Raw genomic sequence first — 26,095 nt, 5'->3', positions numbered from 1 at the left:
GTTTCTAAACATACCTGCAACTCAAAGCTGTCTAACCCCCCAAAGGGTCTCATGCATCCACAGGGAGGGAGACACTTACCATCCTGGTGCTCGACCCCAAACTACAAAACCCATACTGTCCAAAACGTTGAGGAATTAGGACCACTTAAAATTACAGAGCATAGGAAAGAGCTCTTCTGTTTGTCCATGGTACTGCACGATACATCACACTGAGTTAGCCAGTGCCATGTCCCTGGCTTACAAATGAAATTGATGAAAGTGTTTAAATCGTACGTACAGAGTTAATTTATACCCACGAAAACAAGAACAGATGTCAGAGGATCCAATCTCTTTTCTTCTGCGTAAGTGTGCTTCTCCAGGCCAAAAACTTATTTAAACAGGCTCAACCTACGAAGACTAGCTCAAGGCAGTGCATATGCTGCTGCTGTGTGCCAGACTGCACTTCTCTCCCGACTGCAGGCGCTCAGGCCACTGCCAAAGTGGCAATGTCATTTGCATCCTCCTTGCAGGTTTGGTTGGTTTGTTGGGTTTTGTGTAGTTGGCTGTTTCTATTTCTTTTTTTTTTTAACAAAGGTTTTTTTGCTTACAACAATGGCTTCACAGTGGTCCATTGACTGCTTTTAAGATGAGGTCTTGCTATCCTGATCATGAGTTCTCTTTGGCACATGCCTACTTCTCATTTAATCTGGCTATTGAACCTCTACAAGATGATGATAGAGGAGAGGGCATGCAAACATGATGTGGTCTATTTTCTCCACTGGCTAGATTTCTCCCTTTTCAGCTCTCAACACCGTGAATTTGGTCTGTGTTTGAAGGACCATTGATACATTTGAACAGGTTAGAAGGAAGAAATTCTAAGAAACATGGAAAGCAGCTCTGGTAGGGGAAACTGTGTGAAAGATAAGATGCAATTTTGCAAGCAATTAATATATTTTATTTTCGTAAAGCAACTACTAATATACCCTTGAGCACCTCCATGTTTATCAAGAAAAAGAGATCCCTTTATCCTTATTAAGCACACAGTGCTAGTTATTGTTAATTACTACTTACACTCGTGCTTTCCTCTTGCAATAGATTATTCAGTTCTACCAAACAGCCAAATTAAAAGAGAGAATCCTGGTCTCAAAAAGCTGGTGAGACTGACTTGGTATCGCAGTAAAAACATCTATTCCAGATAATTATATATGAAACTGCAAACTTTATGAACACAACAGTCATCTTCCCTTCAGAGAGAAATCATAGGAACAAAACTCTAAATATGGCAAGCTCTAAAGCACTGCTGTGTCTTAAGCTACAGACAGGAACGAAATTGTGCAAGAAGTGAAGGGTGCTGAATGAATAAAGCTCCTGGATTTAAATCTTCTCCAGCCTAACGCCACGAGGCCGTGCTCAGCAAAGCCAGTATTTCCCGTTGACTACCCTGGGGTTTACAGACAGTCATTCATTAACATCGTGAAATCAATCAAATGAGCTGCAGTATCTCCTGCAAATGATAGAGTTGGGATGGCAGTTAGGTAGGAATCTGTGTAGATCAGAACGATGCGCAACGCAACACGGAGGAAGGGCATGTCCTTGTTGCCCACGATGCTGCACGAAGCAAAGTTTTTAAAACTTTTTTTTTGGAGAAAAACTTAAGGCAGCACCATTAACAGTGATCAGGGAGCCCTGCCTAGCTGACACCGTGCTGCGCAGTGCTCTTGTCTGATCTAAATAAAGAGAGTTAGATGGGGATAACTTTTCTGTTCTCAATGAGGCCAGAAATATAACTTTATCTGTTTGATTTTTTTTTTTTGCTTTTGCAGAATGATGTGTAACAATGACACTTGAAAAGTCATATAATTCATTTCTCCTCTAGCCTTTCCAGTTATGAGTACCAAATCGCTTTTAATTCTTTCTCTGATAACCTGAATTGAAGTGACAACATCTTGTACAGCAGATAAGAAAAAAAGCAAGGACTATAAACATCTGTTTCCTGCTTTTTTGCTTTCTGGTGGAGTTTATTAAATCCAAAGTGAAGCATTTTCAATCACATTAGAAAACAGCCCCCTCTTGTGATGGAACAGTGGTTTGTGTAACCTGGATACAGAATGATGAAATAACAGCAAAACTCCAGCACAGATGGGATAAGGGCAAAACTAGTAACCAAGAAAAAATTCCACTATCTGAGGCTCAAAATTGCTCACTTTGCGTGGTTTTAATCATAATTGTCTTGTGGCATATATCTATTTAAAGATTTCAAAGTTCTGTTCCCTTTAGTAAAAGCAGCTGCATCCCTTTTTGTTCCCTTTCACCTCTTCTGTTTTATTCCTGTTCGGAGCACAGCAGTGCAGAGAAGCTTTCTGCTGTGATTCCATTTGCTTCCACATCTATATGCTTTTTTGCTTCACCCATCCATGCTTTAGTTCCTTAATGTTGTATTATAAGCTTTCTGGGGTAAGGACTGTTTCACTGCATGTTTAGACAGTACCTGGCACAATGAGGACCTGAATGAGTTATTTCACACCCTGTTCACCGGCATCGTTTTCACCCCACTTCTGCTATATTGACAGTAGGATTTGAGGAGCTTTGCAGTCAGCAAAACAGTGAATCCATCCATTTGTAAACTAAGCTGACTCCCTTTCCCCTCTCTCCCCCCCCCCAAGAAAAAAAAAAAGGGAAAAAAAATCAGATTATGAATATGAGAAACAAATGATGGAAGCCTTAGTCACAGCCCACTTCCTCCCGTTTCCTGTCTGCTGCCAAGATGATCATGCCCAGCGGCACGATACCTTGTGGAGAGACTTCTAAAAATACCCAGTTTGTCTTGGGCTTTTCTTGTATCATTGCTGAGCTGTTCACTTCCACAAAAGGAATTTGTTTGCTTTGCTTTACGGCTCAGCTAGACTTATTTTTTTCCTCCTTTTTTCTGGATTCACATGAATTCTAAGACCGTGGTGTGTTATATGGGTGTGCTCCTTATGTATCTCATATTGTCAGGAACTTTGGCCTTTAAAACTACCCAAGAGAGAGACAGGCGGTTCCCCAAAAGTTAGTAATAGCAAGTTTTCAGAATTTTAAATAGTTAACGCGACTGGCTAATGACATAAACCTCACAAAACATCAGATGCTATGACTATTACTTGCTTCATACAAAGCTCCAGCTCTGTTACTAACTTCCACAGGATGAGCTGACTCACATAGTATGTACCTGCTTAATTGACTTAGGCTCTTCTCAAAAATGTTGGACTTCTTACAAAAACAAGACTTGTGACTTGTAATCTGAAGTGAACGCAGGTCGCTCGTGTCACATGTTGAAACACATCATTCAGCCACAAAATCAACCACACCCTGCAAGACCATACTTTCACTCTGTTGAAGCGTTCTGCTGATTGAAGTAAGCTCAGTGTCACAGCAAAATGTGACTTGTTCATAGTTCAGTCAAGTGACTTCATGGTTATTTTCTGAGTTCCACCTGCTGAGTTTCATTTTGAATCTCCCCTACTGGAGGCACTCCAAACCCCACCAGTCCTGGACTTCAGCTTTGTACCATATGCAACACTAAAACCCACATTATTTCATGCAGTTTCCACAAGAAGTTAGAAAGTCTCCTCCCAGGAGAGCTCAAAATTAAGAGTAAAATTACAAGAAATGATACGACCTTCATCTGTGGAAACAGAGGAGGCTTCTATCCTTTCAGCCAAGGAAGACTAACAGGCTTCTTGCTGCAGAACCACCCATTTGTATCTCTAAACCTTGTCCGTGCCATGGCTTCAGAGTTGCAAGCAGCTGTGGTCAACAGTCTAGTGGCTGCTCTGACTCACACACACCAGTTTAAATAAAAAATTTAAAAATTGATGTCACAGGACTTACTTCTCTTTTACACTAAAAAGCAGAATGGAGTAGATCCGTAATTTAATGCTAAGTAAGAACATTGTGACCCAATGACAAAGTCAGTAAGAGGAAGCCCCCCCCACCATGCCCCAGTTTGGTAACCCCAAAGGAGTTTGCTGATGGTGAGACAATAGCATGGTCCCATCCTTAAACTGGGATGAATTTTAATTATTTATAGCTCTGTTCTTTATAATGCACTAGTGTATGCTGGAAGGTAGTAGTAGTTGCCAGCAAGTTGATCTTGGACTGCCGGTAATCCTAGACCTAGACAGAGTTTCAGGCTATATAAAAGGAGCAATTAAGACTCTTTATGGAGACAACTGAAGCAACTACCCAAGGCAGTTAGATGTAGAGTAGAACTGGGCTGGAATTAAACCATGCACCCTGAGAGGTTTCCATCTAGTGAATGTAAAGGTAGGGAACATGCAGACTGTTGCACAAACCCTAAATACTGGAAACCGAAGACAAGAGTATCAGCAGACAGCGAGAAAAGCTTGTACAAGGCTTGTCCTGAAGAGCTAGACAGATGAATCTCATTCATGTTAGAGGAAAAGGAATTGCTGGAAAGACTGGCTTTGAAACCATGAGAAAGCTTGCCCATTTCTACTCTGATCTGGAAAACAAGGATGTACTTGCACGTGTGTAACTGTCTTGCACCAGGCCTGAATGGTGTAGTTCATTTTTCCCACCAAGAAAGTCAAGGCTTCACGTACTAAATGATTGCCTTGTGGCAATAAACCAGATTATTTCAGTTATTTAAAAAATATCATAACTTTTTTTAATCTTCTCTCACAGGTATCTCAGATGAATTCATAACTCCCATGTTTAACTTTTATAAAAGCGTTGGAGAGCTGAAGATGACACAGGAGGAATACGCGCTGCTCACAGCCATAGTTATCCTCTCTCCAGGTAACTTCTAATCCAGAATTAAGTATTGGTAGGTTTGGAAAGACAACATGAGCAGTGTGACCTGAGACTTGTAAAACCTTACGCTCTACAGAGAGTAAACGTGCAAACACACTTAGTATGTTCAGCTGTTAAACCAGAAACCGAGTGCACCAATCCAAACTCAAAATGTCCCACTACACTGTGTGGTTTAGCATAGAAGGAAAAAAGTGCCCAAATGCACTGCTTAAAAAAATGACTGGCACCTCCTTACAGCTGAGCACAATGGGCTCCTTCCTTCAGAAAATCCCAGATGTGGTTACACGTATGTCACTCTGCCCACTGTGGAATGTCATGTCTTTTAGAGAGAAATTGGGAAATGCTGTAACTCAGAATAGAGAATAGCAATGAAGATCTTCAGCCTTTATTGAACAAACATCAGCAGGCAAGAGCAGGAGGACAGTAGCAAGTTGTCCCCTTGACTACAAAGCATTGTAAAACAACCTTTCAGAAGTATTGGCACAAGAGTGTCTCAGCCCTGATTACAGGCTTTGCTGTAAAACAAATTCTTTGGCAACACAAACCTTATCAGCTCCACCTACAAAATGTGGAGAAATTGTGCCTCAAACAAGCTGACTATCATGGAAATGGGAGAAGAGATACCTGGTATTCTGGGAGAAAAGGCACACACTAAGTTTCCCAAATCAGGTTTCACAGAAAACGGGGAGGTGAAGCAATTCCATTGCCCTTTTAGTCAGTGTGGCTCGGGGTATTTTTTTACACCAAAAATTTCAGCGACGAAGGAACCCATCCTCCTCTTTTTCTCCCTCTCCAAATACCCACACATGTACTTCCACATGAACAAAATAAAAAGCATTTTCTAACAAAGACATTTCACCTGAGGGATGAAGCTGTTTGATTTCTCCCCGGTGATCTTTATGTACACTCTACTGGCCAAGTTCCCTAGTTGTATGACATCCCCAAGAACTTATGCCATGCTGCTCAATTGTGGCAACATATCACAGGACATACTCAGGTGCCTTGGGAGATGATGATACAACCTAAGAGAAATATTTCCTAGTTAAAACTTCAGGTTTTGATAACATTGCAAGTTTTCGCTCGCCAGAAGCGGGATGCTTACATAAAAACCCTGAACCAAAAATACAGTGTTAAAGCATTTTTATTCCCTCTTAACTTGAAAAAAAATATTCTTGGTAGGTGTGAACATCAGCCCCCAGTGCAAATAATAATCTATCAGTGTACTTATTTACATTGTGTCAGAGCATACATTTGCTAATTGCTTCTTTTCTTTTAAAACCATAACCAGATCGGCAATACATAAAGGACAGAGAGTCCGTGGAGAAGCTTCAAGAACCCCTACTAGATATTCTACAGAAGTTCTGCAAACTTCACCACCCAGATAACCCTCAACACTTTGCATGTCTTCTGGGCCGTCTTACAGAATTACGGACATTTAACCATCATCACGCAGAGATGTTGATGTCATGGAGAGTGAATGATCACAAATTCACACCTCTTCTCTGTGAGATCTGGGATGTGCAGTGACGGATACTTTTTATTTTATTCTAGGAGCACTTATCTTTTTACAGGACCACATAGCATTTATTTTCGTAGAAAAAACACCCGACAGTACGTACATACAATTTTCCTTTACCGCCATTTTTATAGAAACACGCCAGGGGTTCATTCACTAACGCCACTTTGTTCACTATACACGGAACACTGTATAGCTATCAGATTTCCACACGTGGCTGTAATTTCCTCTGTATTTATATTCTCTGATCAGAAAGAGCCCGCTAGCTCCTCGGAGGAACCCTGTTAATTCTCGCTGCAGTTACGCTGATGGCAGTTATTAATTCTCCCTGCAGTTAAGCTGATTGCAGTTCCAGTTCCTCCTCCTGACAAATGGGGAAACGCAGGTTTCCACCCGTGTTTTCCCGCCGCAGTGTTTTTGTGCCTGGCCTCCATTTAAAGAGTATAGCCCAGATATTTACAGCAATAAACCCGCCGAAACGATCACCGCTACGGTCGTGTGCTGTTCAGCTGCGAAACGCGTCCACGGTCTGACCTGGACAGGTTTATTTCTTCAGAAGGTGAAAACCCCGTGGAATGGAGAAAAGCCCCACAGTCAAGAAGCCCCCCTTCGTGACAGAAATACGTAACCTCATCTGCAGGGGTTCGAAGTAAAACCCCTGAGCCGTGTGAAAGCGCATCACAGGCTGCTTTTGCCTGACACCTGTTGACAGCCGGCGCGCAGCGGGCTCTGCAACAGGCCGCCAGCAACACCCTGAAACACGTGCGGGTGTTCGAACGCTGTGCGCGGCGGCGGGGCTCCCCGTGTGCTCCCCTAAGCTGGGTGGGTGGGTGGGTCCCTTGTGCCTCGATGCGCTGCCACAGGCAGGGAAGCGGCGAGGCGAGCGTGCCGGCCTCCGAACCGCGTCCCCGCGCTGCGGGCAGTGCGAGCGAGGCGCTGGGTGCGGGAACCGGCTCCTCGCCCCGCTGCCGAAAGGCCTCATCGCGGGGGAAAGAGCGCCCGCCCGACCCGTGCGCCGGGCACCCCGCTCCCGCCGCCGGTGACCAAGCCCGGCACGGCTGCCCCTGGAAGCAGAACTGCTTTCAGACGCAGCTGGTGGCAGGTGAAGGGGGGGACACGACAGCGAAGTGGCCGGCGGGGAGGGAGGGCGGGCGGGGCAGACATCTGCCGCGGCGCCCGAACCAGCAGCGCACCGGAGGGGTGACCTGCCCTCAGCGGGACCCTCAACGGCCGCGCCCCTGAGGGAAGCCGGAGGGGCGGCCCCGCTACACCGCGCCCTCACCCAAACCGGCGGGAGCTCCGGGAGCTCCGCGGGGTAAACCGGGTACAGCGCCGAGCCGCGGCGGCCGGACGCGAGAGGGTGGTGGCGGCGGTGACCGCGCCGCGGGCTGAGGGCGGGGCCGCGGCCCCGGGCCAGGTGCTGCGGACACGCCCCGCGGGCGCTGATTGGCTGTTTCGAACGGAGCAGTCGCGCGGCGCGGGGGGGGTGTCGTTCCGCGGCGCGGGGGGAGCGCGGCTCGGTGCGGTGGCAGCTGCCGGTGAGTAGCGCGGTGCGGGGCACGGCGGCGGGAGGGGAGGGCGGCAGCGGTAGCAGTGCCAGCGCCGCGGTGCGCAGCTCCTCCCGCACCAGGGTGTGGCCGAGGAGAGGGGAGTGGGTAGCAGTATCCCCGGCCCGGCCCGCGGGGAAGCTGAGGAGTGCTCGAGCGGCGTGAAGTCCGGCCCCGCGTGGGTTACCGGGACGCTGCCGCGGAGTCAGGCGCGCAGCTCCGGAGCGGTGGTGCCTGGTTAGTTACGGCTGTCCGTAGGGCAGCGCTGGAAACATGTTGAGCATCGCGGGGAGCACCGTGCAGCCGGGATAGACCCCCTGTGTGGGGCTAGGCACTGGGCTGGGCTCGGCCGCCCTGCCGGGGACAGCATCTCCCAGCCGGCCCAGCGGACCTCTCTGCCATGGATGCTGGCAGCGAAGCGCTGCCAAACTTACCCTGGGGAAGGGAGAGGGGGGAGGCTCTTTTTTTTTTTGGCATACCGCCCTTCGAACCAGTCTCTCCTGTGCCTCGCGCAGGTGTTTGAGGATGCAGTGTTGTTTTTGTAGGGAGCTTGCCCTAGAACTCTTGGCTAAAATACCCATTCGTGGAGCTTAGTAAGCCGAAAATTGTCCGGCTCCTTTCTTTGGCCAAAAGCTGGCTGTGTGCCACGGATGCCGTGTGTCACCTTTGTCATTGCGTCGGCTCCAAAAGGCATGGAGAGAAAGTATGTGTATACCTTTAGGACCTGTGAGGCAGAGCTGGCCTATATGTAATTCTAAACGTACTGGGTGGATCTTTCATAATAAGACAGCATTTTATATTCAAGTCATTATAAAAACCTCCTGACTGTGGCCAGCCAGCAACCTGCTTCTGGGACATCCAACAATGCTCTCCTCAGCTGTTTGCTGGAAGTAGCGTGGGGTGGAAATGGGAGGGAGGGAAGGGCTTGTTAGTGACCGTGGTGGAGCAGAGCAGCAGGGATAGCCTGTCCCCTGTTCACCAGCCTCTCCCCGGACTGGATGCTCTTGTGGTAAAGGAGCCGTCTGCACGGCTCCTGCCGAGATGCCAGCTGTTGAGATGAAGTGCTCCTCCCTGATTTCCAGTGGCTTTCTCTGCCCTGACAGGTGAATTCAGGGCCTTTTCCACCCTTTGGAAGGGGAGAGCGGGCTAGTTGCTGCGTGCGCTGTCACCGCAAGGCACGGAAAGGCAGTCCCCAGGAGAGCAGTCGGTGTGCCTTAATGTAAGGGGTTGGTTGCCACCTTAAAGCACTTCACATTGGACTGACTAGTCTGGTTCTTTCTCTTTCATGCCTCTGAGGCCTCCCCAGGGAGGCAGACCTCCTGCTGACTCAGTAGTGCAACAAAAGGGCTCTGTAATTGCTGTTAGTGATGGAGAAACTAGGGCTCTATGGATGTCTCTTCTTGTGCCTACCTCTTTTCTCTCTGCATGTTAGGATATGTGTACCAAAATAAAATAAAAATCTTGTCTACGCTGCAGTAGGTTTCAACAGATACTGACTTGACAGCTTCTTTCACGTCAGACTGTTTAAAAATGTGGGGTTTGGTAGGTACTGTCAAGACTAATCCACTATTTCCAGCTGTTCTGGGTTAGTCTGTTGTGACTACCTTTGGGTGTTGATGGAATAGAAGGTGATGTGTGAGATATCTTAAATATAGAGTGGAGGTGTAAAAGTGTTTCTACTTGAGGGGTTTTTTTAATAAGTGTGTGAACCCAAAGCTTTTTAGGTTCCACTTAAGTTAGGTCAATACCTTTCTAAGGTATTTGTGGAGTTGTGGAATTTTGTTGTTTCTTTGTAAACTGTGCAGTCAAGTGAAATGGGACTTGGACTCAGTTCATCTTTATGCTACAGAATGGCTTATAATTAATGTAGCATGTCTTGCTGGTTGGGCCCCAGTGAATGATCCATAAAACCTGATACAACTGATACGAAGCAAACTATCTTGTGTAGCATCTAAAAGCATGTGTTTAACACCCTGAAGTATTTGCATAAAGTGCTTTAGTGTTTGCTGACTTTACTGTTTCTCAAGATTGCCTTGGGTCAAAGCGGTGGGCATCTCTGGAAAGCAGAAGCAGCCTACAGCCTTGAGAGGCTGTCCTGTGAGGGTCATGCCTGGGGTATGTCTGCACCCCCTTTCTTGATAAATGACTGTCCCTACACCACGTGTTTGAAGATAGGTATCTTTTTTTTTTTTTTCCTCACCTCTCTTTCCTAATGCTGATCCATAGCCCTTTCTTGGAGGTTTGGATCCAGCCCTTTCTTAGAGGTATATCATTTGGGGCCAGCCGAAGGCTACTCCTGCCTTCCCCAGTATATCATTTGGGGCTGACCACCTGTCTCACGGTAAATCAGTGTTGCTGTATTGATTCAGCCATAAGACACTACTAGCCAGCTTTTCTCCTCTCCTCTCATGCAGCCTGTCAGCAGCAGAAGTGCCAGCAGAAATGGGGTGTTTTCTGGGATTGGTGCTGGGGGGTGGGACCTCTACACTTGCTGAGCTTTGGAGCTGGGCTGGTTGCCCCCCTGGTTGGGAAGCACTTGCAAGTTTCTCCGGCTTCCCTAGTTTTAAGAAGTGAAGGAAGTAGAGAACCCTCCTGGGCACCTTGGGGACATCAGGAGGTGGGAAAGGCATGGCCTGAGGCTCTGTGTGGGACATGATACAGCATGTTTTCATTCCTGGGACCTTTTCTTTCACAGCTCCGAACCCTGAACACCAAAAGCCTCTTGAATGAAAGTGAGTTAAAAAAACCTGGCATGCATAGAAGCTGATAGGGTTCTAGCTGGAGCTGCCTGAATTCAATATCAAATACTTGATTCATTCATTACATACAGCTTTTTGATGCAGGGAACCCAACTGGTTTTAGAAGTCAGATTTGGTTATGACTCTACCTGGTACTGCAGTATTTGCCTCACCACGGTGCCTTCTGCACCTCTGCAGGCTGGATACTTGAACGTGACACGCTTCTGGGTCTTCTCTTCCCGTACCCATCCCATCCCTGAGAGCGATAAGGCCACAACTAATCTGTGATCACACTAATCCCTGCGATCGCAGAGCTGCACTGTTTGGGATCTGAAAATGGGTAATTGTTTCTCTATTAATTTTTCAACTCAAAACTTGGGCCAGGGTGGGGGGCTAGTCTGTATCATCAGATGTTAAATGTTGTTCAGATGCTTTTAAAATAAGTGAAGCTGTTTGACTTTCTAAAGGGGCCCTTTGGCTTACAAAATAACTTGTTTGAGAGTAACAGGCCCTTGCAGTTGAAATGCCACCATTTTCTTCAATCTGCTTTTCTATTTTTCATTTTTCCTTAATTTTTTTTTGAGCCTAGTTTTTGTTTGGTGTGCCACAAAACTGCAGATGCTGAGCATTCTTGTGATAGCTGCTCTGTGAATATTTTGCTTTGTTTGTGTTTTGAGTGCTCCCTCTGAATTAGGCTGCCTTTTGTTTTCCCTTGGCAGTTAGTATGCTAGAGCTCTCGTTAGCCTATATGGAGCTCCTTATTTTAATGAGACCAACTTCTCTGCTGGCTGTTCTGCTGTTGTTTTATTTATTTTTTTAATCAATGAAGCCTCTTACTGCGGCTCTCTTGGGACAATAGCTTTCTTATGCTAAAGGAAAATGTATTGCCCTGGACAAAGCTGTGGGAAGCGTAACATGCTCATTAGTAATGCTTGGTAGATACACTGCCCTTCCCTTGTTCATTCATAGAAGGAAAAATGACATCAAGAAGAGGATGTGTTGTCTTTTTTTCTTTCTCCCCCTCCCCTAGAAATATCAGAGTGTCTCTGATAAAGTTCGAGAAGTTCTAGCAGCCCTGATATAAGGAAGTGACTTCAGCCCAAAACCAAACTGATTGCTCATTTGCTGGTCATAGAGGTAAGACTGAATTGCCTAACGTGCGTGGTCCAGTGTAGCCTGTGAGGTTCAAGGCAGTGGGAGGGAAAAATGGGGAGGAAGTGGTGCTGTTCTGCTTTCTGGGTAGGAGGGAGGGGGAGAATTTTTACAAGACCTGGGTTTTCTGTGATGGTCTGTCCAGCCTTTTGTTGTAAGAAGGCCAGGTTGTGCAACAGATGGAGGAGGAGAGAAGAGTGCTATCTATGTATAAAGATTAAACATCTGGGTCAGGGAAGTTATTTAATTCTAAAGGAAAACAGATGAGTTAAAACTGACAGTGTCTGCAGTCTGGTTGACAGCTTAATCAGGGAGATGCCCAGGTGGCCAGGAAGACCAACGACATCCTGGCTTGTATCAGACATAGTGTGGCCATAGCGGGAGGGGATCGTCCCCCTGTAGTCAGCACTGGGGAGGCCATGCCTCAAGTGCTGTGTTCAGCTTTGGGGCCCTCAGGACAAGACAGACATTGAGGTGCTGAAGCGCATTTAGAGAAGGGCAGTGAAGCTGGTAAAGGGTCTCAAGAGCAACCCCAGATGAGGGAACTGGGGTGGTTTAGCCTGGATATTGGGAGTCTGAGGGGAGACCTTAGCGCTCCCTACAACTACTGGAAAGGAGGTTGTAGCCAGGCAGGTGTCTGTCCCTTTCCCCAACAGCAAGGGACATGGTAAGAGGAAACAGCCTCAGGTTGGGCCAGGGGAACTTTCGATTGGTTCTCAGGGCACATTTCTCTGCAGAAAGGGCTCTCAAGCACGGGAACAGGCTGCCCAGGGAAGTGGTTGAGTCACCATCCCTGGAGGCATTTAAAAGATGCCTAGATGTGGTGCTTAGGGACGTGGTTTAGGGGTGGACTTGGCAGTGCTGAGTTAACGGTTGGACTTGATGATCTTAAAGGTCTTTTTCAGCCTAAACAATCCTGTGAAGTTTTATTGCATGTATTAAGTAATGGAGCAATAACGTTGTTTTTAACTGGCTTCAAGGTCCAGATAAGTATATTTTTAAGTTGTACTGCCCTCCACTACCACAGTGGAGAACTATGCCAAGGAAGTTCCTTCTGGTATGTGTGTATGTATGTAGCTAACCTGGTAATACTGCGTATCTCTAGATGTGGAGCTTACATAGAGAGACTTACTGATCCCTAGCCCAGTGTTGAGTTTGTGCTGGGTTTTCCCCATGATTAAAAGCATTGCTAGAAAATACCATGTTGGCTTCAGGAGGGAAAGAGTTAATCAGGTCGCTTCTAAAACTTTCATTAAGAAATAGTCCCGATAATTTGCAGCATTCTGTTGAAAACATAGATGTGTACTGGCTGTCTGGAAATTCAAAATCCCAACGTACGTGACAGAAATCAATGTTTACATTATTTATCTATGCAAGAAGATATCTCATTCTTCAAAATTATTCCCTTGCTTTGAGTTTTTCCTAATCTTCAAAGTATTTAATGTAAACTCAGGATGCATGTATGTGTATGCACGCACGTACAAGACAGACTCGCGATGGCTTAGAAGGAAGGGTGAATGCCAACATTGTTAAATCCAAGAATGACATTTACGTTTCTCTTTGGCAAAGTAAATGCCTTACAGGTCCTTAAAATCATGCAAACCTTTGAGTATTATTTATGCATACAAAGTCAGTTGCTGCTTTGTGCTGTAATAACTGCTGCTTTATTCAAGGGCAGAGAACTGAAGCTGACTGAAGGCTGGATCAGAATCTTAGCTGCTAAGATACTTCCCTCTCTTTTTTTCCCTTCCATTGATGATGAGACTCACTCCTATTTTGCCAAACATCACTGGTGGGTCTTCCACAAAAGTGGGAGAGACTGTGTTAAAAATTCTCTTCTCTTGCCCTAGGGGGAAGAAACTAATGTAAAATAAATGCAGGTCACCATGCAGAATGCAGTTCAGGTAAATGCCTCTTATAATATTTGATTTCTGGATAATGCTTTTTAAAAATTATTAGTTTTATTCAAAGGTCTACCCTGAAGCAGATTAAATGCTAGAATCCTCAGATGGTTTTGTTGGGTTTTTTTAAAAAGTAATAATTTTCATCTTTTACAAATGGAGCAATGTGACAAGATAGATAAGCTAATGCTATATCAGAGAAGTGATCCTTACTCTTCCAAAGTGCTGTTACCTAAGGTTTTGAAGTCAAAGGCTGAGATTATTTAAAACGTGTTTGACGATTAAGAGGGTTTGTTTTGATTTTTTTCTTTTAAAAAAACACCCGTATCTTCTAGTTAATTGCTGAAGTATAAATAAATATGTTTTATGCACATGCTGAACTGAAGGAAAGTAGTTAAGAATACCAGAAGGACTCTTTGTCTCTGGGAATGTTGTACAAGAAATTTCAGTGGGGTCCTTTTCTTGAAATGCAAAGGTACCTCTCAGTTTTAAAATATGCAGTCTTTAAGAGAAATGGTAAGGATTCATGTTCAGGAAGTGTGTTATGTTCCTGCATAGGAATGTTTACTCTTTTAACATCCTAATTTCAATGATTTAAACACAAAATACCTCTGAAACATTTGATCAGGGAAATCAGTGATCTGTAATAAATTGTGATAAAATGCAGATTTCATTACTTAAAATAAGCTGAGGATAAAAAAAAAGTCCACACAAATGTAATGAGTGTTCTCTTTATTTAATATTCAGGAAAGTATGTCATTCTAAATCCAAAGGAGCGAAAAGAACAGATGTAGTAGCACTTTTGATACCGGAGCTATTCCTGGTGACTGTTGTGTTGGCTTGGTATACCTGTCTGAGGGGGAATGAACACCTCCCCTTGGAATAGCAGATCTTTTGCTTAATTCAGAGCTTGCTATTTTGCAGGTATGGTTTGGAGATGACCTTCCTTTAAGTCCCCGAAGTCCCCTGACTCCCAGGCATGGGCCGGGTTTGGCAGATGTGTGCCTGTACGACCAATGGATATCCGTACGGCACGAAGCCACTTTGGTGCCTATGCAAGAGGATCTGTCAATCTGGCTGTCTGGCTTGCTGGGTGAGCGAGGTTCAAAATAAATCACTGTCTAATAAACTTCCAAGCACTTTCCAATTTTGCACTCAATGCTGACACTTAATATCTGTAGTACTGTTAAGATCTGGTGTATTTGAGCCTGAATGGCTGAGAGAATTGCATTAAGATGTACAGTTTGGTTTGGGATTTTTTATTAGCTGCCGCCTCCTACAGTTAGGATGATTAATTGTTCTAATTTATATTTTTTAATCTTGTTAGTCTAATTAAAATCTAATTAAGTGCATAATTCATTTTAGTTTACTTACATATTTCTATTCATTTTCCGTCTTTAGTACTGTAGTAAATTATATGATGTATGGAATGATGTTTGGGTTGCCTCTAAGTTCATATGAAACTTCTTTACCTCCTGGGGACTAACTCTGATATTGATCTTCTCTTTTTTTAGGAATAGAGGTCAAAGCAGAACAACTGCTAGAAGAGCTTGATAATGGGGTGCTACTCTGCCAGTTGGTTGGTGTTCTGCAAAACACAATTAAAAAATGTTGTAGCTCAAATAATTTAAGAGTGAGTTGTTTTTTGATTTATTTTCTTAAATATATATATAAAGTCTTTAGTTGTAAGCAGGTGACTGAGGCTTCCCAAAGCAGCATTCTGTGTCCTCTGTGTTCTCAAACTGTCCATATGCAACAAATAATAGAATCATAGAATGGTCTGGGTTGGAAGGGACCCCAAGGAACGAATGACTTAATTATTTGTTAATCAAGCCCTAATGTCATTACTAGGTTTTTACTTTGATTTCACTAGAAGTCTTGTCAGAGGAAGATCTAGTCTGGGCCTGGAGTTCCTTCCAGGTGTATGTTGGTAACAAGATAACCATTGGCACTTGGTAGAATGTTTTATTCCAGAAACTGGTGGCTATGCTCTAGTATATAGGTTAGTCGTGAAAATAGCTGTATTGAGCTGTACCTGGAGATGGACTCCAGTGTTTTTATTAGGAACCAAGGCCAAGTTGAAACATGAATCTCTAGCAACTTGTGGACTTTGTACAATGAGTAATAGTGATCACTCATCACTTTGGAGCATAAAACCATGTAATGGCTGGTGCAGGTAACGCATGTTCAACATACAGGTACCCAGTATAGTTAAAGCAATACTTCAGTGAGTCAAATAGTAGATCGACAACTGATTGGTAGCACTTCTTTAGGGGGCAGAAGGAACTGTTTCACCATATCCTTTTTTTTATTTACCTTTTAGTGGTTTATCTAGTAAAGCAGTGCTTTTAAAATAACAGATATTTATCAGTAAGTAATATAATTACTGATGTTAAAATTATTAGTAAAATGGGGGGAGGGGAGTGAAACACAGGACAAGACAGCAGTCTTAGGATGTGTCTTGTATAAATACCACCTGGTGTATGAATGCTGCAAATACTTTGGGTGTTTTTAAGGAGGGCAAGATGCCAAAGCCCAACTTGTGTAACTTTGAACTGTTACTTTACTTTTTGAAGATACCAATTTAAAAACAAATAAATGATGAGGTACTTAGGGATATGGTTTAGCATAGGATGGGAATGGTTGGACTTGATGATCTTCAAAGGTCTCTTCCAACCTGGTGATTCTGTGAACTACTGAATTGTTTTGAAGGAAACTGCCCTTTGCTCCCTTCTGCTTCCCTTCACTGTCTAGAATGGGCTCTAAAATGTTGAAATCTGGCAGCTAAATATGGTATGGTTGACTTGGGGTTCTCTCAGCTCTTTCTTAGTCTGTGAACAGAGCTTGGGGAGGGGAAATATGTAACTAGACCTGTGAAACCAGCAGTAAGACTTTTACTCCAGCATGTGAGGAAATAGGGAAGCAATTGTACAGGCAGCTCTGGGAGAGGTAGCAGAGCTAAGGATTGTTCACTCAGTGACCACTTGCAAAGATAAGGTGGATTGCCTTCTACAATAGCGTAGCTTTTTGAATACAATACATAGTGGATTGAACACAAAACCAGTTATTAACCACTGTTTCTGTACTCTGAATTTAGAGTGTATTCTCTTTTGCAAAGATGCTTTGAAATCTGTTGACAATGTCGATGTGCACAACGTACTCTTTGTTTTCTTCCCTTGCCAGAATTTTCCTATGAGAAAAGTTCCGTGTAAGAAGGATGCTCCATCAGGATCTTTTTTTGCCAGAGATAATACAGCCAACTTTCTTAACTGGTGTAGGGCCATTGGAGTTGATGAAATTTATCTCTTTGAATCTGAAGGTTTAGGTAAATCTCTTTCTTTGTATGACTTGCTTTGATCTGTGTGTGGATAACTACCTGGTCAGGGAAGTCCCTTATGTATAGTCTTGTGAAGCCTTTCTCACAACCTTGTGCAGGCTTCTAATGCTTCCATTTCTTTTAACTCGGTGTTCACGTAAAAGCTTGACTAGTCAGTTCAGTTACTGCTCTAACTTGCATGATGCTTTTCCAGCCTTCCAAAAATTGCTGTGTGGGAGGAAGGGACGAGTGACAGCTGTGCAATAAACTGGTGTGTTTTCCTTCAGTGAAGAGGCCCACTTAGAACAGAGGGGAAAAGAGTGGTTTCGTTTTCCTTGGGTGTGAAGACTATGGGGCTATGGGCTCAACTCACAATAAGATCCTTTATTTGGTATTGGAGCTCATTCTTATTCCAGAAAGCCCTCAGAATAACGCATTCTTGACTCCTAAATTTGGTAACTACATCAGGACGTTGTGCCTGAAGTGACAGCAGTCTGTTGGTAATTAACATTTACTTCAGGACCTGCTTGACGTGACTGTAAAACAGTTGTATTTTCCCATTTAATAGGATATTGCCAACTGTTGTGTATGCCTGCCCCAGTGCACAGCCTGTCCCTTATAACAAACAGCTTCTAGACTCATACTTCCAGATGGAGTAAAAATTTTTGTGTCTTAATTAGGAGAAACTGTGCTTTCATTGCACAGCAAATAATGAAATGCTCTTCTACCAGCTATTGTGTCTGTTAAAATTAATTAATACAAAACTTTGTGCAAGCCAAATACTGAGGGTTTTCTTGTTTTAAAGGCAAAATATCTGTTTCTCAAGCAGAATAGCAAAAAAAGTTGTAAAGTACCTTTGTTTTCAGAACTCAAATTAATGTCACAATAGTTTCTAGATTTTCTTGAAGTCTTTGTGCCATTTAATGCTATTTAAATGGGAGGCACTGTATTCATTAGCAGCTTTTCTTTTAAGCTCTCCTCCCTGCTAGTTGGACTGCCCATGCCTCCTTTTCTGGCTAAATCATCTTTTAAAATAGTTGAGAAAAGATCCTCATTTGCATTTGTCTCATTCTGATTTAACTAGGGAGTGTTTCTTTGTCAGTTTTTTTCTCCAGTGCCATGAAATTCAGAGGAGTAGAAGACCTTAAGCTATAAGAAAATTAGGTTGGTTTTTTTTTTTTTTCCAACTTGTATGAATTACAGGAACTAAGATGTTTAAGTAATGCAAGTGGATGGGTAACTAGAACCTGTTTAGCCTCCTTGAGATAAGCAGACAGGATTTCTTAATGCTGTGGCTTTCACTCATAGCCAAGAAGTGTTTTGAAGTCTGACTATAACTCTTGACACAAGATTGTTTTGTGGCATGAATATCTTCTGTGAGCCTTTTTGGCAGTTGCACTGAGCAGACTTGCAGCCTCCTTGATGAAACATTCTTTCCACTGATGTTCTCCATCAAACTTCCAAGCCATTCTTTAGTAATGAAATAAGGGAAGAACAACTTGACAATTGTCCTTTTCCTATCAGATACAGATAGCAACACCTCCTGAAAAGTGTGGATGGCTGTGAAGGAAATAAGTGGCTCCTGAGAAAAAAGGCAGATTAGCCATCATGGGATGCCCTTTGACATCAAGCCAGATGTCTCAATCTCTGCTACGGATTTTTCTCTTCTGGATTCAGGCAAATAATGCCTCTTCTGTTACAGCTGACAAAAATGTGGCAGGGGGGAGGAAGATTAAATGATCTCCAGTACCTTTTAGATTATGTCTAGGCAACTTTTTTTTTTTCTAGATCTACCCTTCATAATTAGATCTTTTTAAAAGTAGATTTACAAACTGGAGTAGGTGATGTAAATGAGAACATCTGACTTCATGCTCAGCTTATGGTTTAGGAAACACTTCAATCTTATTTAAAGCAAAGTCACAAAGTCATTTTAAATATCAAATTGAACATCAGAAAGATGTTAGATTTCATCTGTAAACACAGAGCTGGCTCATTTGGCTTCTCTTCGGAGCGATTTTCCAGTTTCTACTGAATATTGTTACTGCACAATATGTAGAAAGTCAGACTTGTTTTATATAAATGTTACACCACATGAAAATTCTATCTGCAGCTTTTTACAGTTCTTACACTCGATGAGGGCGATTGTGTGTGTGGAGGAAGGACCGTGCCATGTGTGTGGGTGGAGGGGAGCTGAATGACCTTTCTCCCAGCCATTGGCTTCTGAGTTATCTGGCAGTGTACTTAATTGGCTAATAAAGCACAGTTTTCTAGACTTTCAATAGATCTTTTTTTTTCAGTAGATTTTCTTGCTTGTTTTCTAGAGCATTGGTACAACTATGTTCTTAGAACATGTTGAGAGCATCTCAATTTTGAGGCTTAAAAGGGGACAGGGGAGGAAGCAGTTACCTGTGTGCAAAATTTTTAAACTATTTTCATTCTTAGTTTGTGGCTCTCATTTTGTTTTCCTTTTTCTCACACACCTAACGATCGATGTTGCAAGAAATCAAAATAGACACTGCTTTTCTTCTGCCTCTTCTGTTCCTCAGTGCAGCAGTAAAACTAATTGAATGTTTTCAAAGTTGTCAAGAAAACCCAGAACAACTACCACGGTCACCTACGCACCATTTGGCTGTCACTCTACTCTTCCATCTCGTTCTCCAGCAGTTCTGATTGTGATTTAGTGTGTGCATGCAGTTGAGTGCGCGCAGCTGTTAGAGCCGCTCTGAACTGAGGGGTGTGCTAGCATTGGGCACTAGCTGGCTTAATGTGGGCACACTCCTTGAGAAGCAAATCCTAGTGCAAAGCTCTGTGCTGCTAACATACCTCAATTTGTGTCGCATCTTTTCCGTGCTCAGAGCCAGCGTCTGACGTTTGCGTCTTTGTGTTTGCCTCTTAACCCAGTGTCATTCTCACCTCCCCCTCACAGCCAGGGGATTTGACCCTCTTTCTCAGGTAGCTCCTCACAAAGATACCAAATTCTGAAGAAAACCTTCGGGTGGATGGGGCAGGAGGTGGAGGCTGATAGGGAGGGGTAAAGTCAAGGTATAGCGTGGGGTAGGGAAGCTGCCGCTGGCTACGTGGTATCTTCTGGTGCACCTGGGTCAGTCTGTCATACGGACGGACCCTGCTCATGCCCGGAACTCTTAAAAATGATAAGAAAAAGGATCTGTTGCTTACTCAAACAGCAACAATCACCCACATTATTCTTTCACAGCCAAGGGTTTAAGCCACTTAGGCTGCCTGGTTGCCCAGCCATTCACTTGTCAGCTAGACCCCTTGCAGTGGGGGGTCTAGACTCCTAAAGAGTGTTTGTGCCTATCTGTATCTGTACGTGTAAGCATGAACAGATGGGGTCTATCTTCCATTTTGCAGTTCTTGAATGATTGTCATCTTTAAGACTGCTATAATATGTTTGGAGGAAAGCTCTTGGATCTCTTCCTTTCCAGTTTGCTTCAAGAAAGAGCAGCATAAAATCAAATAAAGTGTGTTTCTCTTTGGAAAAGAGTTTGATTTCAAGAGTGCTAGGACTGCATTATAGAATAGAAGATTAGAGTTGGAAAGAATGTAGTGCTTTATCCATGATAATGTAGTTTGCCTCTGGGTAGAATAGTCATCTAGTCCTTATCTTCCTTTCTCTGTACCTAACTGCACAGGCCTCCCCACTGTAAACGTGAGATGTAACTCCCTTTTATTCTCTTTCCTTCTAGTTTTGCACAAGGATCCAAGACAAGTGTATCTTTGTTTGTTGGAAATTGGACGCATTGTATCCAGGTATGTGATCCATATGTGCTCTTGAAAAGAAATTGATGAACACATTTTCTATTAATAAAATTCTAAGACAAAGTTAAGACAATCTGCGGTCATTAAATGCAGTGCAGTGGATGTTAATTCCATGCAGAAAGTAATGAGTAGCTTTTCTGGGACCACTGTGCAATATGAATATTCTTTCAAATATTTATCAGGCTCTTTTCATGGACAAGTGTTGATCCACACTGGGTTTTTTAGCTGTATGTTTAAATATTACATTCAGCTTATAGGTACTTGGAAGAACTCACTGAATAATAAATACAGTGATAAGGTCTTTATTTTTTAAACTTTTTGACAGGTATCTCTCTATCATTCTCTAAAGTTAGACTTCTAAATTATTTCTAATGCAGAACTGGAAGCTGTTAAGATAGTTATCTAAATTGGATGGCACAAATTGTGTGATTTTGGCAGCATTTTTACTGCCTTCTCTGGTAGCTCCAAGAGCACCTTTGGGAGGACTTCTAGTAGAAACTGTAGAGTTGTTTCTCCTTTCTGCATTATCAAGGCAGTTGTTCCTCTGACTCATGTAGTGCTGTTCCCTGTCAGTCAAGCTACTCAGAATTTTGCATGTTTGTTATCAGTTTGATTTTGTTTTCTTTAGCAATTAAGCTCTCTACTTTTGTATTTATGTTGAGGTATGGAGTAGAACCTCCGGTACTAGTAAAACTGGAGAAAGAGATCGAGCTGGAAGAAACACTACTCATGACCTCTGGGCCACCATCACCTGTTAGCACAACAAAATCATGTTGTCACCACGGGGAGCTACATGAGGCAGTAAGTGTACTTACTTATGTACTTAGTGTGTTTTGGGGCTTTAAATCAAACTTTAAGTTTAGTACTTGTATGATCTGACTCATGAAAATGGGCTACCTTTTATCTAATATTTGTGAGCTTCCTTAAATAGAAAACAGAAGGGTGCACTCCTCCTTTGAAAAACAGTGTGGTTTTTCTTTAATTTTTTTTTTTTTTAATGTGAGCAAAACAGTCATGTGTATTTTGGAGTTAATGCATGAGTGCATATAACTTGCCTTGATTCCGTTCCCCACCCTCACCCCAACCCCTTCATTGCTTCCTTGAGTACAAGTAATATTCTCGTTCAGTTTTTCTGTTGCATCAATATTCTATGACTGTAACTTATGCTTCTCTTCAGTTTGATGTTTTCATAAATCTGTATCAAATGTTTGATGAAATTCTTTTTCAAAAGACTTTAAATAAAACCTCTGTAGCTATTGGAAATGAATACATATACAGGAAAGGAAATGATCTGCACATCTTGTGAACTGGTCCAAAAGAAACAATGTGGAACAACTCTCCTGTTTTGTTTTGAAATGCATGTGGAGACTTTAAATTTCATTTATTTTAAAGGTCGTCATTGTTGTAATGTGAAACTTATACTCTTTTAGGAATGTCAGCCACCAGATCCTCGCTCTCTGTGAAAAATCTCAATTTTTTTCCTGCTTGGCAGTAGCCTTGACCTTCCAATTTGTTAAGTTTTTAAATGGCTGCAAGAAACACATCCTCTCTAACCCTGGACTTACTTGGGGACTACCTTTCTCCTTTTTTCAGTGGTTTCACTTTGGCTGTCACATAGAAGATTAACTTAAAAAAGCCTCGCAGAAACTTAAGGAGAATGCTGAAGGAGCCCTTGGACAGGCGTAGCAATGTATTCAGTCACAGGAGGGACCCAGGCACTTGTTTCAATTTCTAGAGGCTATAAAAGCATTTTTACAAGGCTGTCATTGGAATTAATTTCTACTATGCAAAGTGTTATGGACAAATCATAAAAAGAGAAGTAGAAATAACTTCACCTTGAAGAAATAATGAGAATTGAATAGGAACAACTCAAAATAATTGTCTGTGCATACAGATTATTCTTTCATTTTTATTCTACCTTTTGAAGCTACGTAGCTGAGAATTTCTTGTGAGGGAATAGAATGCTAATGCTTTCTTAGATTGATATGAAAATCTCATACTGGTAAACACATGCTTCCATCAAAATACTAACAAATGCTTTCAATTTTAATAACTAGGTTAAGCATATAGCAGAAGATCCTCCTTGCAGTTGTTCACATCGATTTTCAATTGAATACTTATCAGAGGGACGTTACAGACTGGGTGATAAAATACTCTTCATACGAGTAAGTAGTTTCTAAGGATTCCAATTTATATTCATAAGGGAGAGAAAAAGGCTTTTAAGTGGAATATCTCATTTTTATGGTATTTTTAGAATTAAAGAATGACTTAGGCTGGGATACCACGTCATCCTATCTCCTATTCAGAGTAGGTGTAGCTAATTATATCTTATGACTATTGATTTTACAATCACACTAAGCATGTTAACCAAGCAAGTTTTATATTTTTCTGTGGTGTTTCTAAAATTTCAGTGGAAACTTGCTATGTAAATAAGGGTAATAGAGTAGAATATCCAGATAACGTTATTGATTTAAAGTCTGAATGCTTGGGCTTTATAATTTGTAGGACAGGTGAGTGCTGTGTTCAGCAGGCATAACAGTTTCTGGGATTAAAATGTTATGAGGACATCCACAATTTGAACAAAAACTGTATCCAAATCTCAGCATACTAAGTAAGCATGCTGACAGAATGATTAAAATGTCTTCTGTATATATGTTTTCATTATTTCCTGACACATAATGACTGTCTCTGCAGGAGAAACTACCCAATAAAAAGATTGGAAGTATAAACCTTATTTATAAGATACTTTCTCTTTTAAAATGTTTCTCTCTAAGAAAGGAGCCTCTATTTTTACTCAATTTCAATAGATTTTAGTGTACGATGAAGACACAGTGCTGCATAAAGCAAGTTTCTCTTGTCTTTCTCCTGCTCCCACCCCCTCTCTCCCCATTCTCAGATGCTACATGGCAAACATGTGATGGTACGTGTTGGTGGAGGCTGGGACACACTTCAGGGTTTTCTGCTTAAATATGATCCGTGCAGAGTCCTTCAGTTTGCAACTCTGGAACAAAAAATCCTGGCATTTCAGAAAGGGGTCACCAGTGACAGTATCCCCAACGCGTCAGCTAGAGTTCAGGAGCCTCCCGTCATGAATCCAATGTCAGCTGTCAACATGTTCCAAAAGCAGCCATCAAAACCCACTACTCCTGCTTCAGGTCTTGGGGCCAGTGCCAAGAAAGCTTTATCTAAACGTCCTCGGTCCCCTCCCTTGGCATCACCGAAAGTGCCAGTGACCCCATCCTCTGCAGCCAAGTCACTGACAGTCAGATCCAAATTACAGGGCTCTTCAGTGAGAGGCATGCAGTCTCCTTTCAAACCCTTAGCCGGCACCTCGAAGAAACTGGAGTCTCCTGCACAGAACTCACCAGCGGCTCCTTCACAGCCTGTAAGCAAAAGCTCTTCGTCTGCAAGAACAAGAACAGCTCTTGTTCACTCTGAAACCTTGCGCAAACGCATTCGGTCCCCTGATGCTCCCAAGGTGAATTTTGCCCTGGCTCGGAGTTCCCCAGCACCAACTGTGCTCTTGTCCTCTAAAAGCCAGCCATCTCGCTTGCCTGGGACAGCTGAAACCATAGCCTCAAATCAGAAGCGTGTCCCTGCTAAGTGCAAACCTGTGTCTGTCACTAAAACCAAAGCGAATTTGGTTGCTCCAAGGGCTGCTCAGCTGCCCGCTACAAACCTGCGTGCTGTTGCCAAGCTCGCGCATTCTCAGCAGGTCCTTGCAAAACCTCCTTCTGAAAATGTTATTCAGACCTCGGGCACTGGGACTCGGCGTCCTCAGAAAGCTCCACAAGCAGCTCCTGACTTGGCAGGGAACTCGAAAAGTGCTTCAGTCTTAAAACACTCAGCTTCTGCACCTTCCCTTGCTGTTGGAAAAGCAGCAAAGTCACCACCTGCACTGGTATCTGCCAGCAAAGACACAACGTCAGCTGCCAATAAGCAGCCAAGTGTCAGGAAACCCCTTCAGGCTGGACCTGCTTCCTCCAGACCTCCTGAACGCACTCCCTTATCTGTCGTACGGCTTCCTCAAACCTCAGCCAAAGGGGCAGTGACCAAAAAGCCAGCGCAACCTTCCACAAAAGGCCAGCCTTCAGCCAAAACCTTGCAAGCAAGTGAAAGCTTGGACCCAGCAGCCAAGAAGCCTCTCCCAAAGGGGAAATCAGCGACAGCGTGTAACAAAGGAACGCTTGGTGTATCCAAAGGTCCTCCTACAAAAAGCAAGCAAGATGATCACTATTTTGTTATGACAGGGAGTAAAAAACCCAGAAAGTAAACTTATTTGTTACTTTCTGTGGAAGTCTTCATTTTGTTCACTGGGGCCTCTAATATCTGCTATGTTGAAGGCAAGGGAAAGAAGTTAAATAACACTACATTTACCATGAAATATTGGGTATAACCTACACTGCTCTGCATAACTTAAAATAAGAGCTGTATTTATTTTGCAGTTCTGTTTGTTCTGGTTGAATATATTTAGATGTGAGCTTGCTTGCTGTGTAGCACCATGGGACAGAGACTATCCCTGTCTGCTGCTAGCCTTACCTGCTGTGGGGAAGCCAGGGGAAAGGAAAGGGGAGCTGGGGCTGCTGCTTTTGCTGCTGCTTGTTTACAAGGGAGTGAATCCCGCCCAAGAAATGTTTCCCCAGGGCAGGGCATGAGTGATTCTGGTGGTTCTGGCAAATCTACATCGAGGCCCATGGCAAATGATAGAGCTGTGTGTAAGCTGTAAAAGTTCTAGTACCTCATACAAAGCTGTGGGGGGTTTTGTAGTTCACCAAGGTCCCAGAACCCAAATTTGAGTCACCTGCACATATTAGAAAGATATCTCCAGTCATGTTTAGGTTTGACAGCTGCTGTTATCAGTGTTGACTCTACCCTCCATGTGCCTTAAAGAGGCTTCAGCTCACTTGGAAGTGGAGCCTTCTCGCTTTGTGTTAAGTTGGACGTGAGAAATCATGGCCTTGATTGTGCTCTCTTCTTGTGCCTTTGCCTCTCAAAGTTGTGAGAGAGCTCTCCAGTGAGCAAAGCTACTTTTAAAGCCCTAGGCAGAAAACTGCTTAGTTCTTTTTTCAGGTCTGACTTGAAGTGAATCTAGTCTTCCCTAGAAAGCTCTTGCTGCATGGCTAGAAGCACCTGAGTTGCTGGGAGGGCACTTTTCCCTGGGATGGAGCCCCAAAGCAGCTCCTGTTGCACTGATGCTGAGCTGCGCATACTGACCTGCACCAGCAGGGCCTTACTGTGCTGCAGGAGTGGCCTTTACACCTAAATTGATTTGCTAAATACTACTTGGTGCTAAAGGCTAATCTCTGTGGGCCATCCTAGTATGCAGTGGTCTTTTTCGGTTTATTTATGGA

At 43.3% G+C, this 26,095-nt stretch overlaps 2 protein-coding genes across 3 annotated transcripts in view; both read left to right on the top strand.

Moving 5' to 3' along the window:
* The window catches only part of NR1H4 (nuclear receptor subfamily 1 group H member 4), a 37,796-nt gene extending 31,004 nt beyond the window's left edge, over positions 1-6,792 (top strand). For both annotated transcript variants that reach the window (XM_084271948.1, XM_084271947.1), the window contains 2 exons: positions 4,666-4,779; positions 6,083-6,792. In XM_084271948.1, the coding sequence (XP_084128074.1) occupies positions 4,666-4,779; positions 6,083-6,321 (353 nt within the window). In that variant the 3' untranslated portion in view covers positions 6,322-6,792. The remainder of the gene's footprint in view (positions 1-4,665; positions 4,780-6,082) is intronic.
* Positions 6,793-13,621: 6,829 nt separating this feature from the next.
* GAS2L3 (growth arrest specific 2 like 3) lies at positions 13,622-25,017 on the top strand (the record flags this gene model as incomplete). The annotated part of the gene is made up of 8 exons (XM_084279058.1): positions 13,622-13,651; positions 14,573-14,741; positions 15,163-15,281; positions 16,832-16,973; positions 20,672-20,735; positions 21,407-21,545; positions 22,802-22,909; positions 23,641-25,017. 8 exons carry the CDS (start codon positions 13,622-13,624, stop codon positions 25,015-25,017), a joined length of 2,148 nt encoding a protein of 715 aa, XP_084135184.1.
* Positions 25,018-26,095: the final 1,078 nt, after the last annotated feature.

Source organism: Gallinula chloropus (genome assembly GCF_964237585.1).
Source record: "Gallinula chloropus genome assembly, chromosome: 1".
Classification (NCBI taxonomy): domain Eukaryota; kingdom Metazoa; phylum Chordata; class Aves; order Gruiformes; family Rallidae; genus Gallinula; species Gallinula chloropus.
This window is presented reverse-complemented; position numbering and strand designations above follow the sequence as displayed.